Source organism: Erinaceus europaeus, chromosome 3, assembly GCF_950295315.1.
Source record: "Erinaceus europaeus chromosome 3, mEriEur2.1, whole genome shotgun sequence".
Lineage (NCBI taxonomy): Eukaryota > Metazoa > Chordata > Mammalia > Eulipotyphla > Erinaceidae > Erinaceus > Erinaceus europaeus.
This window is the reverse complement of record NC_080164.1, coordinates 71,977,071-71,992,671: the sequence shown is the minus strand read 5'-3', so window position 1 is coordinate 71,992,671 and position 15,601 is coordinate 71,977,071. Positions and strand designations below refer to the sequence as shown.

Sequence of the window (15,601 nt, the reverse complement as noted above, 5' to 3'; positions counted from 1 at the left end):
ACTTACTTTGACTTAGTTACCCCTAATTTATGTATATGTGTATATATGTACCCAGTCCCTTAGGCCCTAGCCTATATCTAGGATCTGTAACTTTGTTGGAGAGTGTGCCATCTGAAATGCAACTGGGTAGTCCTGTGTGTTAGGAAAAGTCTTACCAGATTATTGGGGTTAGAAGGTTGACATCTCAGGCTTGGCATCTCTGAATACAATCCAAAGCATAAAGACAGTGGAAGCATAATGTGGCACTGTGGCACTGTTTGAGTTGATTTAGTTGAAGTCAACAGAGGGAGTATAACAGACTAAGGGATTGAGAAGAGAGGCATCAAGAAATGTCCAGGACTAGGAGAATATGGACTTTTAAAGAGAATAGGAAGGTCCCTTGTAGTCTTGATATTTTATTTTTATTTATAAAAAGGAAACACTGATAAAACCATAGGATAAGAGGGGTACAATTCTACACAATTCCCACCACCAGAACTTCGTATCCCATCACCTCCCCGTATCCCATCACCTCCCCTGATAGCTTTCCTATTCCTTAACCCTCTAGGAGTATGGACCCAGGGTCATTATGGGATGCAGAAGGGGGAAGGTCTGGCTTCTCTGTAATTGCTTCCCCAATGAACATGGCCACTGGCAGGTTGATCTGTACTCCCAGCCTGTCTTTCTCGTTCCCTAGTAGGGAAGGGCTCTGGGGAAGTGGGGCTCAGGACACATTGGTGGGGTCGTCTGCCCAGGGAAGTCTGGTTGGCATCATGTTAGCATCTGGAACCTGGTGGCTGAAAAAAGAGTGAACATATAAAGCTGAACAGATTGTTGACTAATCATGAACCTAAAGGCAGTTGAAGATTTGGGCTCTCCATTTTAGAGATAGCTAGTAGGCCTATTTTAGTTATATTCCAAAGGGCCCATAACTTAACTAGTTTTTTCCTGATCCTGACATCTGATATGCAGGTGGACCCAAGTTGTTGTCTGAGGAGTTGTTGTCATGGCTGGAAAAAGCACCAGAAAGCTGGATCAGGGAGGAGAGTTAGTTCCCAAATATGGGAAAGGTATATAAATATTGTTGACTGTAAACCCCATCAATTTGATCTGGGGCCCATAGTCAGCACAGGAGCCTATGTAACCTCTGCATCTCTGTAAGTCTGAACTCACATTCTGTGGTCATGAGTAGGAACGTTCCAAGCTGCCCTAATTTCAGGACCTCAGGTGGTAAATAGAGTATGTTATCCAGCCTCCCTTGGGAGGATGGAACATTCTGTACTGTTGTTGATCCACATTGAGAGCAAGGTCCTATGTGGGCCCCCAAAGGGGTCCATTGTAGGAGTCGGGCGGTAGCACAGTGGGTTAAGCGCCAAGGACCAGCATCAGGATCCCAGTTTGAGCCCCCGGCTCCCCACCTGCAGGGAAATCGCCTCACAGGCGGTGAAGCAGATCTGTAGGTCTCTATCTTTCTCTCCCCCTCTCTCTGTCTTCCCCTTCTCTCTCCATTTCTCTCTGTCCTATCCAACAATGATGACAACAATAATAGTTATACAACAACAATAAAACAACAAGGGCAACAAAAGGAAATAAATAATTTTTAAAAATTCTTTTTTAAAAAAGGGGGGGTCCATTGTGTTGTTCCTGATGGAGATGACCAGTGACAATGGAGAGGGATTTATTTGAGGTCTAGGGCCATCATATCTGTATAGTCAGCATATCTATGACCTTGGGAGAACTACAGTGGTTACCACTGTAGGGGAGTGGGGGCACAAAATTTTGTTGGTCAGAAGTGGTGTGGAATTATAACCCTATTATCTTATAATCTTATAAGTCACTATTAAATCACTAAAAATATATACATTTTTTAAATCTCTTCTCCAAACAAGCAATGCCATTTCTTGGAAGGCAGCTATACTCACCACTATACCACCAATGCCTCTGCTGCAATGCCATTTCTTTTCAGCCATCCTTTAATTACAAAATCCAGGATTCAGTTCTTACTCTATTTCTTACATGAACTTTTATCAACATTTGATACTTTTGTTCACTCTCTTGAAATTTCTTGCTTGAAGAAAGACACTGTTATGGGGCTGGCAAGATAGGCCACTAGGTGGGTGCCTGCTTTGTCATGCTTGCAACCCAGATTTAAGCCTTGCCTACACTGTACTGGGGAAACTTTGGTGCTATGGTATCTCTCCTGTTTCTGTGTTTTCTTACTGTCTGAAAAAGTGTTGGGAACTCTGGTGGTGGAAACAGTGTGGAATTATACTCCTGTTATCTTATGGTTTTGTAAATAAATAATAAATCACTAATAACATTTTTAAAAAGTTGACCTAGAGCAGTGAAGCCCTATGTTAGTCTAACACCAACTACTGATAAATAACTCTGCATGTTGTATTCTTCCTATCTATCTATCTATCTATCTATCTAATTATCTCTGTATCTCTATCTCTCTATATATGTTATGTCCATGAGGTACAGATAGTATAACTCATATATGTCATAACATCTTACATACAACTCTGTTGGTACATGTTTGGTTGAACCACTGGTTGGCTAGTGTTACCGTGGTGTTAATGTAATGACCTGTATAAGTAATACAGAGATATAGGTACCCTCTGTAGACTTTTCTTCTCTGAATGGTTTTTTGAGTGTTTTTTTTTCCTTTGTCTTTCCCTTAGGAGACCAATAAGAAAACAGTCCATGCAAAATATTGCAGCAAATTTATCAATGCTCCCTGGAAGGATGGGAGCTTGGTCCATGTCTGCATTACCAAGGAGAAGTACACATGGTACAGTGAGAGAATTCATGCAGTCCTGGCCCAGATCCAGAAGCGGTTAGTATATTTTTAGGAGAGCAGATGTGAATTTATCTTGAAATTCAAATCTACTTGACATTTTGGTGAAAGCTTAATCAAGAAGTGATCCCCAAGGCAGGAAAGGATTGCACCAAAAAAGAAAATTATAGACTTATATCCCTGATGAACATTGATGCAAAGATCCTCAACAAAATCTTGGCTAATTGAATCTGGTAATATATTAAGAGAATAATCTATCATGAACAAGTAGGATTCATCCCTGGGAAACAGGAATGGTTCAACATCCACAAGTCAATCAATGTAATATACCATATCAAAAAAAAGAAAGACAAAAATAACATGATCTTATCAATTGAAGCAGAAACAGCATTTGATGTGGTCCAACACCCATTTGTGATAAAGGCCCTCAAGAAAATGGTAATAGAAGGAAAATTCCTCAACATAATAAAGGCTTTAAATGACATACCCTTGGCTAGCATTGTGCTCAACGGGGAAAAATTGAAAGGTTTCCTCCTAAAATCAGAAAGACACCTCCAGACCTGCTTCACTGCTCATGAAACATCACTCCTGCAAGGAAAAGATTGTCTGGAAAGATGGTGTCAGAGTTAAGAATAGAACTAGAAAGCTAAATTAGGGCAGAGTAGTTCCCAAACTTGAAGAAAGTAAATAAATACAATTAATTGTTTACCCCATTCATATGACTCAGAACCAATGTATATTTATATGTAGCACAGGAGCCTGTGTAATCTCCCAGTCCCTGACAATCTGTACTTGTAGTCCATGGTCACAGCTAGGAGCATTCGAGGCTGCACTCATTTCAGGACCAGTTTTCCTCAATTGGCATAGTAGGATGCCCAGCCCCACTTCAGAAAGTGGTGCAGTCTCTACCATTCCTGCTTTATAGTAAGGACAAGGTCCTGGAGTGGGGCTACTTTCTAAGTTATGTTACTATAGCTATAGAGAAAGCTATAGTCCAGTGTTAATTTGTTCCTATTACTAAGACAATACCCTATGAAGGACTCTGTTTGATGCCCCATCTATCGAGGAGACTTTCACGTTGATTCATTGGAAGATGAACCATTACCAGCTCTGTGTAAGTGTAAAGAGATGACCCGCCAACTCCTTTATTGGCATTTTGCTTCCAGCATTAGTAATTTCTTCATACACATGTCCTGATCATTACTTAGCCAAAACATCCTCCCTCAGCTCTCCAGAGTACATTCTCTCTCTTCCTCTTCCACAGTGCATTCTCTCTTCCTTTTTTTTCTCTCTTCCTTTTTTCCTCTCTTTTCCCCTTTACACCTTTACATCTATTCTTTTGTGCAGCAAACAGCAAACCTCCTCTTCAGTAATTTGCCATATAAATTCTAGTTAGTTGGGTCTTGCTGTGTTCTGAGCTCAGTTTCGAGTTAATTTTCCATAGTCATGCTCCTTCCACCCCCTTGACTTTTTTGGCTATGAACTTGATATCCTGTGATGGTCATGTAAGGCTGAACCATAGAAGCACCCACTACTTAGTAATTATAGAGATCTGGGGCTGCTTGATACTGTCTAAGCTTTAGGAATGTGTTGTTCTTACTAAGTGGACTGCATCCAACAGGGTTAGAACAGATGGTCAGAAGTCAGAGCTGAGAGTCTTAATATATCAGATGACTAAAGTGACTTACTTTTGGCTTTGGAAACTAATAGTGGATTTGTTTTCTCTCTCTCTCTCTCACTCCCATCTCTGCTCTCTCTCATTCTCTGTCTCTTGTTTACTTATTTATTACCACCAGGGTTATCTCTGGGGCTCAGTACCTACATGATGAATCTACTCTCCTAATGGCCATTTTTCCCTTTCTTTTTAATTAATAGGACTTAGAGAAATCGAGAGGAGAAGGGAAGGTAAAGACAGAGAGAAAAAGAGAAACACTTGTAGGGTTGCTTCATCACTCATGAAGCATCCTCCCTGCAGGTGAGGACTGGGGGGGTTTGAATCTGTGTTTTTGTGAATCATAATGTGTGTGCTCTATCTAGCGCACTACTGTCTGACCCCTGGATTTATTCTTCTGTTCTGTCCTATCCTATGTTCCTGATGCTACTAGTTCTGTTTTCACTTGGATTGATATTGGATAGTATGAGTTGGGGTTGAGGGTGGTGATGAGGGAGCCCGTATAGTGAGCAATCCACACACAGAAGGCTTTATATACTTATTATAATAATATAGCATTGTTTTGGCCTCCTTATGTGGTCATTAAGTTGTTAAGAAGAGGCTCTCATTGCCAAAATCTCTAACCATTCACTTTCAAAATATTTCCTGCATAGGATTAAATGGTTACAGGATGGGAGTCCAGTCCTCTTTGGAAAAGTATGTAATGATTGTATCTACATACTCATTGATACATCTCACTCAATGAAGGGCAAACTGGATTTGGTAAAGGACAAGATCATCCAGTTTATACAGGTTAGATGAACTGGGGCCTGAATCATGAATGAATCTGCACCTATATTACCTATGCCAATTGTGAGAACTGTAAATGTAAGACTTGCTTCAGACAGCCCTAGGAACAATTACAGAAGCTAGACCTTCCACCTTCTGCATCCCACAATGACTTTGGGTCCATATTCCGAGAGGGTTAAAGAATAGGAAAGCTATCAGGGGAGGGGATGGGATACAGAGTTCTGGTGGTGGGAATTGTGTGAAACTGTACCCCTCTTATCCTATGGTTTTGTCAATGTTTCCTTTTTATAAATAAAAAAATAAAAAAAAAATACTTGCTTCAGACAACCCTAGGAACACCGTTTTTTCAGAAGATATATTTTTCTATTTTAAAATTTTTTATCATTTTGGAGGGGAATAGCTAATTGTTATGTGATACTGCCCCCCCCCATGATAACTACTATAGTTATCATCAAGTTTCAGAGATAATTTGGTCACATTTTTTCATTTTCTTTATTTGGGGATTAATGGTTTACAGTTGATAGTAAAATACAATAGTTTGTACATGTATAACATTGCCACATAATAATACAACCCCCACTAGGTCCTCCTCTGCCATCATGTTTCAGGACCTGAGCCTTCCCCCTGACTCCAGAGTCTTACTTTGGTGCACTACACCAATACATTTTTCTTTTCTTTTCTTTTTTTCTGAAAGTTCATATGTGTCCATGATCTCTATTCCACATATGAGCAAAACCATCTGGCAGTTGCCTTTTACTTATTACTAACTTCACTAAGCATAATAACTTCCAGTTCCATCCACTTTGTCCCAAAATATGTACTATTATCCTTACTAATTGCAGAGTAGTATTCCATTTAATTTATGCTCCATAATTTCTTCATCCAGCCATCTGTTAATGACAATTTAGGCTTCTTCTACTCCCACTCCTTGGCAATTGTGAATAAAGCAGCTATGAACATAAGAGTGCACATATCCCTTTGAATTAATGTTTTCATAACCTTTGGATATATGCATAGAAGTGGTATTGCTGGGACATAAGATATTTCAATTTTTATTTATTTAAGGACTCTCTATACTGTTTTCCAAAGCGATCATACCAGATCACCAGTTTGCATTCTCACTAACAGTGCCCCACGTTTCCCTTTTCTCCACATCCTTGCCAACACTTGTCACTTCCTGCTTTGTAGATGTGATTCTCACACATGTGGAGTGGTATATAATTGTGATTTTAAGTTTGGATTTCCCTAATGAAAAGTGAAGTGGAACATATTTTTATAGGTCTGTGGGGCATTCATGTATCTTCTTTAGAAAACTGTCTATTCATATCTTTTGCCCTTTAAAAATATTTTTATTGCCTCTTGTATTATTGGTGGGGCTCATTGCCTGCATAATAAATCCACTGCTCCAGGTGTCCATTTGCTTCACCTCTTTTGAAGTTTCCCCCACTCAGGTAGGGACCAAGAGTTTGGAAATAAGTTCTTACACATGGTAACATGTGCACTCAAGCAAGTACACCACTACCTATTCTTCTCTATTTTAAAAAAATTTGGGGGTTGGGCGGTGGTTCAGTGGGTTAAGCGCATGTGGCGCAAAGCACAAGGACCAGCATAAGGATACCAGTTCGAGCCCCTGGCTCCCCACCTGCAGGGGAGTCGCTTCGCAGGCGATGAAGCAGGTCTGCAGGTGTCTGTCTTTCTCTCCCCCTCTCTGTCTTCCCCTCCTCTCTCCATTTCTCTCTGTCCTATCCAACAACAAACAACATCAACAATGGCAATAGTAACCACAACGAGGCTACAACAACAAGGGCAACAAAAGGGGGAAAAATTGGCCTCCAGGAGCAGTGGATTCATGGTGTAGGCACTGAACCCAGCAATAACCCTGGAGGAAAAAAAAATTGAGTTATCTCTAAGTTGTGTGTCCTGGAGCAGAGTTCTTATGTATCTTGACTCTTACAAATGGGTGTCATTATACTGTTCTGTGTCAGTAGAATTATAATTACTAATCACAGAAAAAACTGTGAGAGTATTTGAAAGGTTTGATATACCTAGTTTGATAAACCTCTACTGGAGAAATATGAACTTTGGAAAGCAAGTGAAAATATGTATGGGCAAATAATAGTATTGCCAAAAAATTATCAAAATGATGACAAAAAGCAGATTGTATTTAGAATATTTAGTGCTGATTAATTAATGGATTCACTTAATATTATATAAACATACCTACATGTGATATATAATATATATTCATATACATGCATATTTATAAAAGTGTAGTATCTAAATTATGTATGAAGTTTAGTTAAATGCCTTTTGTACTAGAAAAGATTTTATCTGTTAAATGTAGCTTTTAGTTTTCTAGAACTGAAGCTAAGTGTAATAGTGATTAAAATGTATCCAACTGTGACCTTTACTACTTTCTTCTTACATTTGAGTGGTTTTATGGTCATTAATAATTTTCTTTTATAGGAACAGCTGAAATATATAAGGAAATTCAATTTTGTACAGTTTGATGCAAAAGCAGTTGCTTGGAGGGAAAAGCTTGTTGAAGTTAATGAAGATAATTTGAAACAGGCTGAGTCATGGATTAGAAATATTAAGGTATGATGGAGGCAAGGTCTGGGAAAAGAACCTTGATTTTTAGTGCCTAATGAGTTTGCTTCTAGAGTAGAAATACTTAAGAAGTGGTTGGGAGGTAGTGAATCAGTGGATAGAATGCCTGACTTGTAACAGGAGTTTTTCAGTTCGATCCCTGACATCTCATATATTGTATTCATACTCTAATTTTCTTTCTCTTTTCCTCTCTTCTCTCTTTCTCTCCACCCATAAGTAAACAAATTTTTTATTATTTACTTAAGAAAGGAGACATTAAGAAAACCATAGGATAGGAGGGGTATAACTCCAAACAATACCACCACCCGATCTCCATATCCCATCCCCTCCGCTGATAGCTTTCCCATTCTCTATCCCTCTGGGAGCATGGACCCAGGGTCATTGTGGGTTGCAGAAGGTTGGAGGTCTGGCTTCTGTAATTGCTTCCCCACTGAACATGGGCATTGACTGGTTGACCCATACTCCCAGTCTGCCTCTCTCTTTCCCTAGTAGGGTGGGGCTCTGGGGAAGTGGAGCTCCAGGACACATTGGTGGGGTCATCAGTCCAGGGAAGTCTGGTCAGCATCATGCTGGCATCTGGAACCTGGTGGCTGAAAAGAGAATTAACATACAAAGCCAAACAAATGTTCAACAATCATGGACCTAAAGGTTGGAATAGTACAGATGAAGTGTTGGGGGGTACTCACTGTAGACTCTTGTGTACTTCTGCTTTCAGATGTATATTTTGCCCTGGTTTATGGACACGTGTGAACATATGCCTATCTCAGGGGACCTGGTCTATATCTAGGTTTTGGGACTTTATTGGGGAGTGGACCACCTGGAATGGAATTAGAGAATACTGTGAAGGGAAAGGTCTCACCCGAGTGATGAAGCTGAAGGGTTGTCATCCACACCTGAAGTCTCTGGACACAGTCTGAAGTGAAGCATGCTGGGGTGGCACTCGTTGCATCGATTCGGTTGCAATCGGCAGATGCAATATTATTTGATATGAATTGAGAGAAGCATGCAGGAGAGTGGGCCCCACCCTAAGGTTCCAGGACTGGGGGAAATATAGGCTCTATTGTGGAAATGTGAGATTCCTGCTATCTAAGGGTTCAAGAAGTCAACAGGTAGTTATTCTTATCACAACATTATTTGGTAATTGGGTTAACTTTGAAAAGTCCGTTTGTTAGGGTTTGCTGTAATAATACCCACCATCTTGTATATAGCTTTGCCACCGGTTGCTTCTGTTCTACCTGGTCTAGACTTTTGATAGAGTCAGCATATCAAAGACTCAGCCTATGTATTAAAAAGACTCAGTCTGTGTTTTAAAAAGTTCGAGACATACGATCAATTTTTCCCCTCTCAGATTAATTAAATAGTGGTTTATATGACTACACTGTAATAGGAGTGTACATAAACACCATTCCCACCACCAAAAGACTGTGTCCCACCCCACCCACCCACCTCCACACCCCTCCTCCCACCACCCCGGGAAGCCTAATGTCCATGCTCCTAGAGGGATAAAAGAATAGGAAAGCTTTCAAGGGAGGTGGTGGGACAGGGAGTTCTGGTAGTGGAAATTGTGTGGAATTATATCCCTCTATCCTATGGTCTTGTCGATATTTTTAATTTTATGAATAAATTAATAACAAAAAGATTAGAAGTTATTGATATATTCTACATACTGACGATGAGACTAGATTAATGTGAACTTTGTAAGCAAAATGCATATTTATGTGAAGCTATAGTTGTGCCTAGGGCTTCTGCACTGCTGGTGGGAATGAAAATTGGTTCAGCCTCTCCAGAGAGCAGTCTGGAGACCTCTCACAAGGCTAGACATAGACCTTCCACATGACCCAGTAACTCCTCTCCTGGGGATATACCCCAAGGATTCCATAATGCCCAATCAAAAAGATATGTGTACACCTATGTTCATAGCAGCGCAATTCATCATAGTTAAAACCTGGAAGGAACCCAGATGCCCAACAACAGATGAGTGGCTGAGAAAGCTGTGGTATATATACACAACAGAATACTATATAGCTATTAAGAACAATGAACCCACCTTCTCTGACCCATCTTGGATGGAGCTAGAAGGAATTATGTTAAGTGAGCTAAGTCAGAAAGACAAAGATGAGTATGGGATGATCCCACTCATCAAAAGAAATTGAGAAAGAAGAACAGAAAGGGAAACTAAAAGCAGGATCTGATTAAATTGAGAGTAGGGCGCTAAAGTAAAAACCCTGTGGTGAGGGGGAGGCTGGACATTCGGTAAACAATTTTTTAAAAAATACTTGATAAATTTATTTGAGCCCTAGGCACAACTATAGTTTCACATAAACGTGCATTTTGCTTACAAAGTTCACATTAATCTAGTCTCATCATCAGTATGAATAATCTATCAATAACTTTTAATCTTTTTGTTATTATTTATAAAATTAAAAATATCGTGGGAGTCGGGCTGTAGCACAGCGGGTTGAGCGCAGGTGGCGCAAAGCACAAGGACCTGCATAAGGATCCCAGTTCGAACCCCAGCAACCCCACCTGCAGGGGAGTCGCTTCACAGGCGGTGAAGCAGGTCTGCAGGTGCCTATCTTTCTCTCCTCCTCTCTGTCTTCCCCTCCTCTCTCCATTTCTCTCTGTCCTATCCAACAATGACAACAACAGTAATAACTACAACAATAAAACAACAAGGGCAACAAAAGGGAATAAATAAATAAAATAAATATTAAAAAAAAAGAAAAAAATTAAAAATATCGACAAGACCATAGAATAGAGGGGTATAATTCCACACAATTTCCACTACCAGAACTCCCTGTCCCACCCCCTCCCTTGAAAGCTTTCCTATTCTTTTATCCCTCTGGGAGCATGGACCCAGGGTCATTATGGGATGCAGAAAGTGGGAGGTCTGGCTTCTGTAATTGCTTCTCCACTGAACATGGGCATTGGCAGGTCAATCCATACTTCCAGTCTGTCCCTATCTTTCCCTAGTAGGGCAGGGGTCTGGAGAGGTAGGGTCTAGGGTACATTGGTGAAGTCCTCTGTCCAGGGAAGTCAGGTTGGCATCATGGGAGCATCTGCAACTTGGTGTCCAAAATTCCCAGGTTTAAACCAGCCTCCTTGCAGAGCTCATGCCAGGTGTTTATCTCCAAGTTGCCATCTTGGCTCCGCCAGTCATTAACTTTTATTCTTTGTGAACCTATGGCCCCCATTTTCTTACCTGTCCTTGGCTCAGGCTTTATGTAAGTGAATTTCAAAATACATATCTTATTCAAACACTTAGATTTGTTCTTTTTGAACTTAATTTTTGCTTCAAGTAATATATTGCAGCTATATTTAATAATAAAGTTTGTTCAGAAGTACCTTCTAGAAATAGAGTGTGACTCATTAGGACTGAAAGTGAGGTGAGAGAGGGCTTCAGGATATAGTTAAAATGTGAAATCATTACTTCAGGTGTGCATTGTACTTTTTAAAGCAGTGCTCTTTGCTTTACTACAAAGTCTTTTCCTTTCCATAAACTTTCTTTTGTCTTGAACTTACCTTAATTTTGAAAGCTATTTTTCCAGAACTACATAACATTGCAGATATTTGAGATAAACCAAAATAGAGACTAAGGGCTAGTCTTAAATAAAGATCACAAACATCTGTGAGATATTTCAGAGCCTGAGTTTAGAGTCTGAGATTTGACAGGAAGCATGATTAGGAAGTGGGCCTCCCTGAATACTAGCAAAGGAGGGCATGTGTTGTCATTGAGATGTACTGAAATCTCCTTGGGATTTTTTTAATGGACGAGGTATGAAATCTTTTCTATAATAATTACCTGTCAGATTTTGGCCTAACAGCCTCTACAGCTACCATAGTTTTCACAAAATCTAAGATATGTCAGCTCTTAATTCTAGGGGAAGCTGGGTAAAGGATTGATTGGAACTCTTGGCTTTATATCTGCAGCTCTTTTGTGAATCTAAATTTTTTTTACTTAAAAATCTAAACAAAAAAAACCTCAAATGACTCACAGCAGTTAGGCAGCAGGAAAATAGCTCAGGTGGTAAACGAAAGAACAAATCTTCCTTCTGAGTCAAGACTCAGTTGTCTAGTTGGTAAGCCTACAGTTCAGAGAATATTGAAATGATGAGGAGGAAGCTGAGAGAAAGCTATACTGAGAACCACAGAAAACTTACTCAGGAGTTAGTATCTGCTTGCACCTGCTTCCTCAGCAGTCTTGGGCCAGACCCTGTCCTAGTTGCTGAAGGTGGGCTTCTATGACATAGGACTATATCTGTCTGGGGAGCCACTGTTCTGTGGCACCAGCACATAGCAGATTCAGAACACCTGAGTGCTGTCCTGAACTTACTAGGTTGATTCTTGAAGCAAACCAGCTGAAATAATAACAGAAGAATTGGGCCTTCTTGAAAAATTCATTTTTCAATTTCACCGAGCAATCAAGGGGGCTTCAATGAAGATATCTGTAGAGATCAGAATTAAACACACTTCACAAAGAACAATTAGAGTCCTATTTTGTTGTCATTTAGATAACTAGCCCTGTTTGTTACTGATTGCATTAAACAGTAGAACTCATTAATATTTTTAACCACGAAATTACATTTATATCTTATTACCAGCCCTAAATTAGTGACTTTGTATTGACAAAATATTTCCTATAATCTGCAGTTTATAAAAAGAAAGGACATAAGGGGCAGTTCGGTAGCAGAGCGGGTTAAGCGCACAAGGAATGGTAGCATAAGGATCCTGATTCAAATCTGGTCTCCCCACCTGCAGGGGAGTCACTTCACAAGCAGTAAAGGAGGTCCGCAGGTGTCTATCTTTCTCTCCCCTTTTCTGTCTTCCTCTCCTCTCTTGATTTCTCTCTGCCCTATCCAGCAACAACAACAACAGCATTGGCAACAATAAAAATAACAACGGGAGTCGGGCGGTAGCACAGCGGGTTAAGCACACGCAGACGGCGCAAAGCCAAGGATCGCGTAAGGATTCCAGTTCGAGACCCCAGCTCCCCACCTGCAGGGGGGTGGCTTCACAGGCGTTGAAGAAGGTCTGTAGGTATCTATCTTTATCTCCTTCTCTCTGTCTTCCCCTCCTCTCTCCATTTCTCTCTGTCCTATCTAACAACGACGACATCAATAACAACAATAATAACCACAACAATAAATAAATAAATAAATAACAACAAGGGCAACAACCAAAAAAGGGAGGGAAAATGACCTCTGGGAGCAGTGGATTCATAGTGCAGGCACTGAGCCCCAGTGGTAACACTGGAGGCAATAAATAAATAAATAAATAAGTAGGGAGGACATAGATCACAAGTAACTTCTCTCTTATTTCTCTTTAACAGTAATACTAACAGCTTAATAAGTTGATTGATCCTTTAAAATTTATTTATTTATGAGAGAGAGGAGGTGGAGAGAGAGCAAACTAGGGTATCACTCTGGCTTACATGACACCAGGGACTGAACTCAGAACCTCAAGTTTGAAAGTGCAGTGCTTTAGCTACTGTACCACCTTCTGGGCCACTTGATCAATCTTAAAAAAAATTTTTTTGTTTCATTGGTTTTTCTCTGTTATTTTTCTGCTTTTAATTGAATCAGTTAAATTGATTAAGAGAATCTTATTCCTTTCCATCTTCTTTGCTTCAGATTTACTTAACTCTTAGATTATTTCAAGTTAATTCATTAATTTGCTAACAGGGTTTTCACTGGGGCTCAAACCTACATGATTTCATTGCTCCCAGCAAGTACTTTTTTAGTTGGGAGGAGAAGAAAAGAGAGAGGGAAAAGGAAAGGGAGAGGGAGAGACTACAGCAGTGATGTTTCTTCCAATATGGTGGTGAACAGGCTCAAACGTGTGTTTCATGAATGGCAAAGTAAAGCAAATGTGCTATCCAAGTGAACTATTTTTCCAGCCCTAATTTTTTCCTTGTATCATTGCCTCAGAAGCATCCTATAGATTTTGATATGTTTTCACTTGGGGTTTACTCAGCTTCTTGAGTCTATATATTTGTATTTATCTTCAGATTTAGTAAAAATAAAACATGTTTTCCAGTACTTTTCCAACCCTTCTTCTCTCTTTGTAGATCTCTAACAACACAAATAGCAACTCTTTTATTATAGTTTCCCAAATACCTCATCTTATTTTTTTTCTTTAGTTGTTTCTCTTTATTACTCTAGTTTCTATTGATTTTTTTTTTTTAGTTTTTATTTATAAAAAGGAAACACTGACAAAAAACATAGGATAAGATGGTTACAACTCCATACAATTCCCACCACCAGAACTCCATATCCCATCCCCTCCCCTGATAGCTTTCCTATTTTTTATCCCTCTGGGAGTATGGAGCCAGGATCATTATGGGGTGTAGAAGGTGGAAGATCTGGCTTCTGTAATTGCTTCCCTGATGAACATGGGCATTGGCAGTTTGACCCATACTCCCAGCCTGCCTCTTTCTTTCTCTAGTGAGGTGGGTTTCTGGGGAAGTGGAGCTCCAGGACACATTGGTGGGGTTGTCTGCCGAAGCAATTCAGGTTGGCATCATGTTAGCACCAGGAACCTGGTGGCTGAAAAAAGAATTAGCATATAGAGCCAAACAAATTGTTGACTAATCATGAACCTAAAGGCTGGAATAGTTCATATGAAGAGTTGGGGAGTCTCCATTCTGGCTTAATTCACTTAACATGATCCCTTCAAGCTCCATTCAAGATGAGATAAAGAAGTGAATCCCTAATTCTTAGTAGTTTCTATTGATTTTCACAAGTTCATTGACTGCTACCTTTCAGTTCTGCTACTGAGTTCATGTGAGGTTTTGTTTGTTACTTTAGTTGTGTTTTTAAGCTCTGAAAAGCTACATTCTCTTTTATTTCATTGTTAAGGTTTTCTGTTTGCTGATGCTTTATAGTTTTCCATTTGTTTCAAGAATGTTGGTATTTGTTAGTCAAAGTGTACTTATCATGACTGTTCTAAAAATAATATAAAATTTTGGCCAAATAATTTTGTCACCTCAGTGTTTGTATCTATTGTCTTTTTCATTCAGAGTGACATCTTCCTGGTTATTGGTAGGATGGAGAAGTTTTTAGTTAAATCCTAAATTTTTTTTTGTTTAGTTTGGTTTCATTTTTTTGCATTATGATTTAGACCTTCTATTTATTTGACTCTGTTTGACAGTGTCAGAGATTAGGTGCCTCTGGCTTCATTACTTCCAGATAGAGGTTCAAGTCCAGATTTCCCACTTGTACACTGTTGGCACAACACAGTGGGAGGAATACCTTATCATTGCCAAGTGGGAGTGAACAGCATTGGAGAAGAGAAGGTTTGTTATATTTGGTGGATATCAAAGTACTAACTCACTTCTTGACCTTCTCTGATGCCAAATAGGCAAGGGTATCTTGTTTCATGTATCCTGCTTGGTGATACCTTTAGGCATCCATAGATTTGTATCTATCATTTTAAGAAAATTCTTAGACATTGTTTTTTCAAATAAACTTTCTCTAATTATTCTTGATGCTCTTTCCTGTCTTGATTTACTCTTTATTCCTCTTTGTAGTTTTGTTTGGGTAACTTCTCTTGGTCTAGCTGTACATTCACTGGATTCTATCTTTGTCTGTTTTCAATCTATGTATGAGCTTATTGAAAGACTTCTTCCTCTGTGGTTATTTTCCTTCATTTTTAGCATTTTCATCCAATTGTTTCTAATACTTTCCTTTTCTCTGCTGAAACAACCCACCCGGACTTGAATGATTTTCAAGTGTTCCATTAAAGATTTTAAT

At 39.5% G+C, this 15,601-nt stretch overlaps 1 protein-coding gene across 5 annotated transcripts in view; it reads left to right on the top strand.

The window, feature by feature from the left end:
• VWA3B (von Willebrand factor A domain containing 3B) overlaps positions 1-15,601 on the top strand; it is a 189,355-nt gene that overhangs the window by 80,671 nt on the left and 93,083 nt on the right. For all 5 annotated transcript variants that reach the window (XM_060187501.1, XM_060187502.1, XM_060187500.1 and 2 more), the window contains 3 exons: positions 2,664-2,818; positions 5,105-5,243; positions 7,707-7,838. In XM_060187501.1, the coding sequence (XP_060043484.1) occupies positions 2,664-2,818; positions 5,105-5,243; positions 7,707-7,838 (426 nt within the window). The remainder of the gene's footprint in view (positions 1-2,663; positions 2,819-5,104; positions 5,244-7,706; positions 7,839-15,601) is intronic.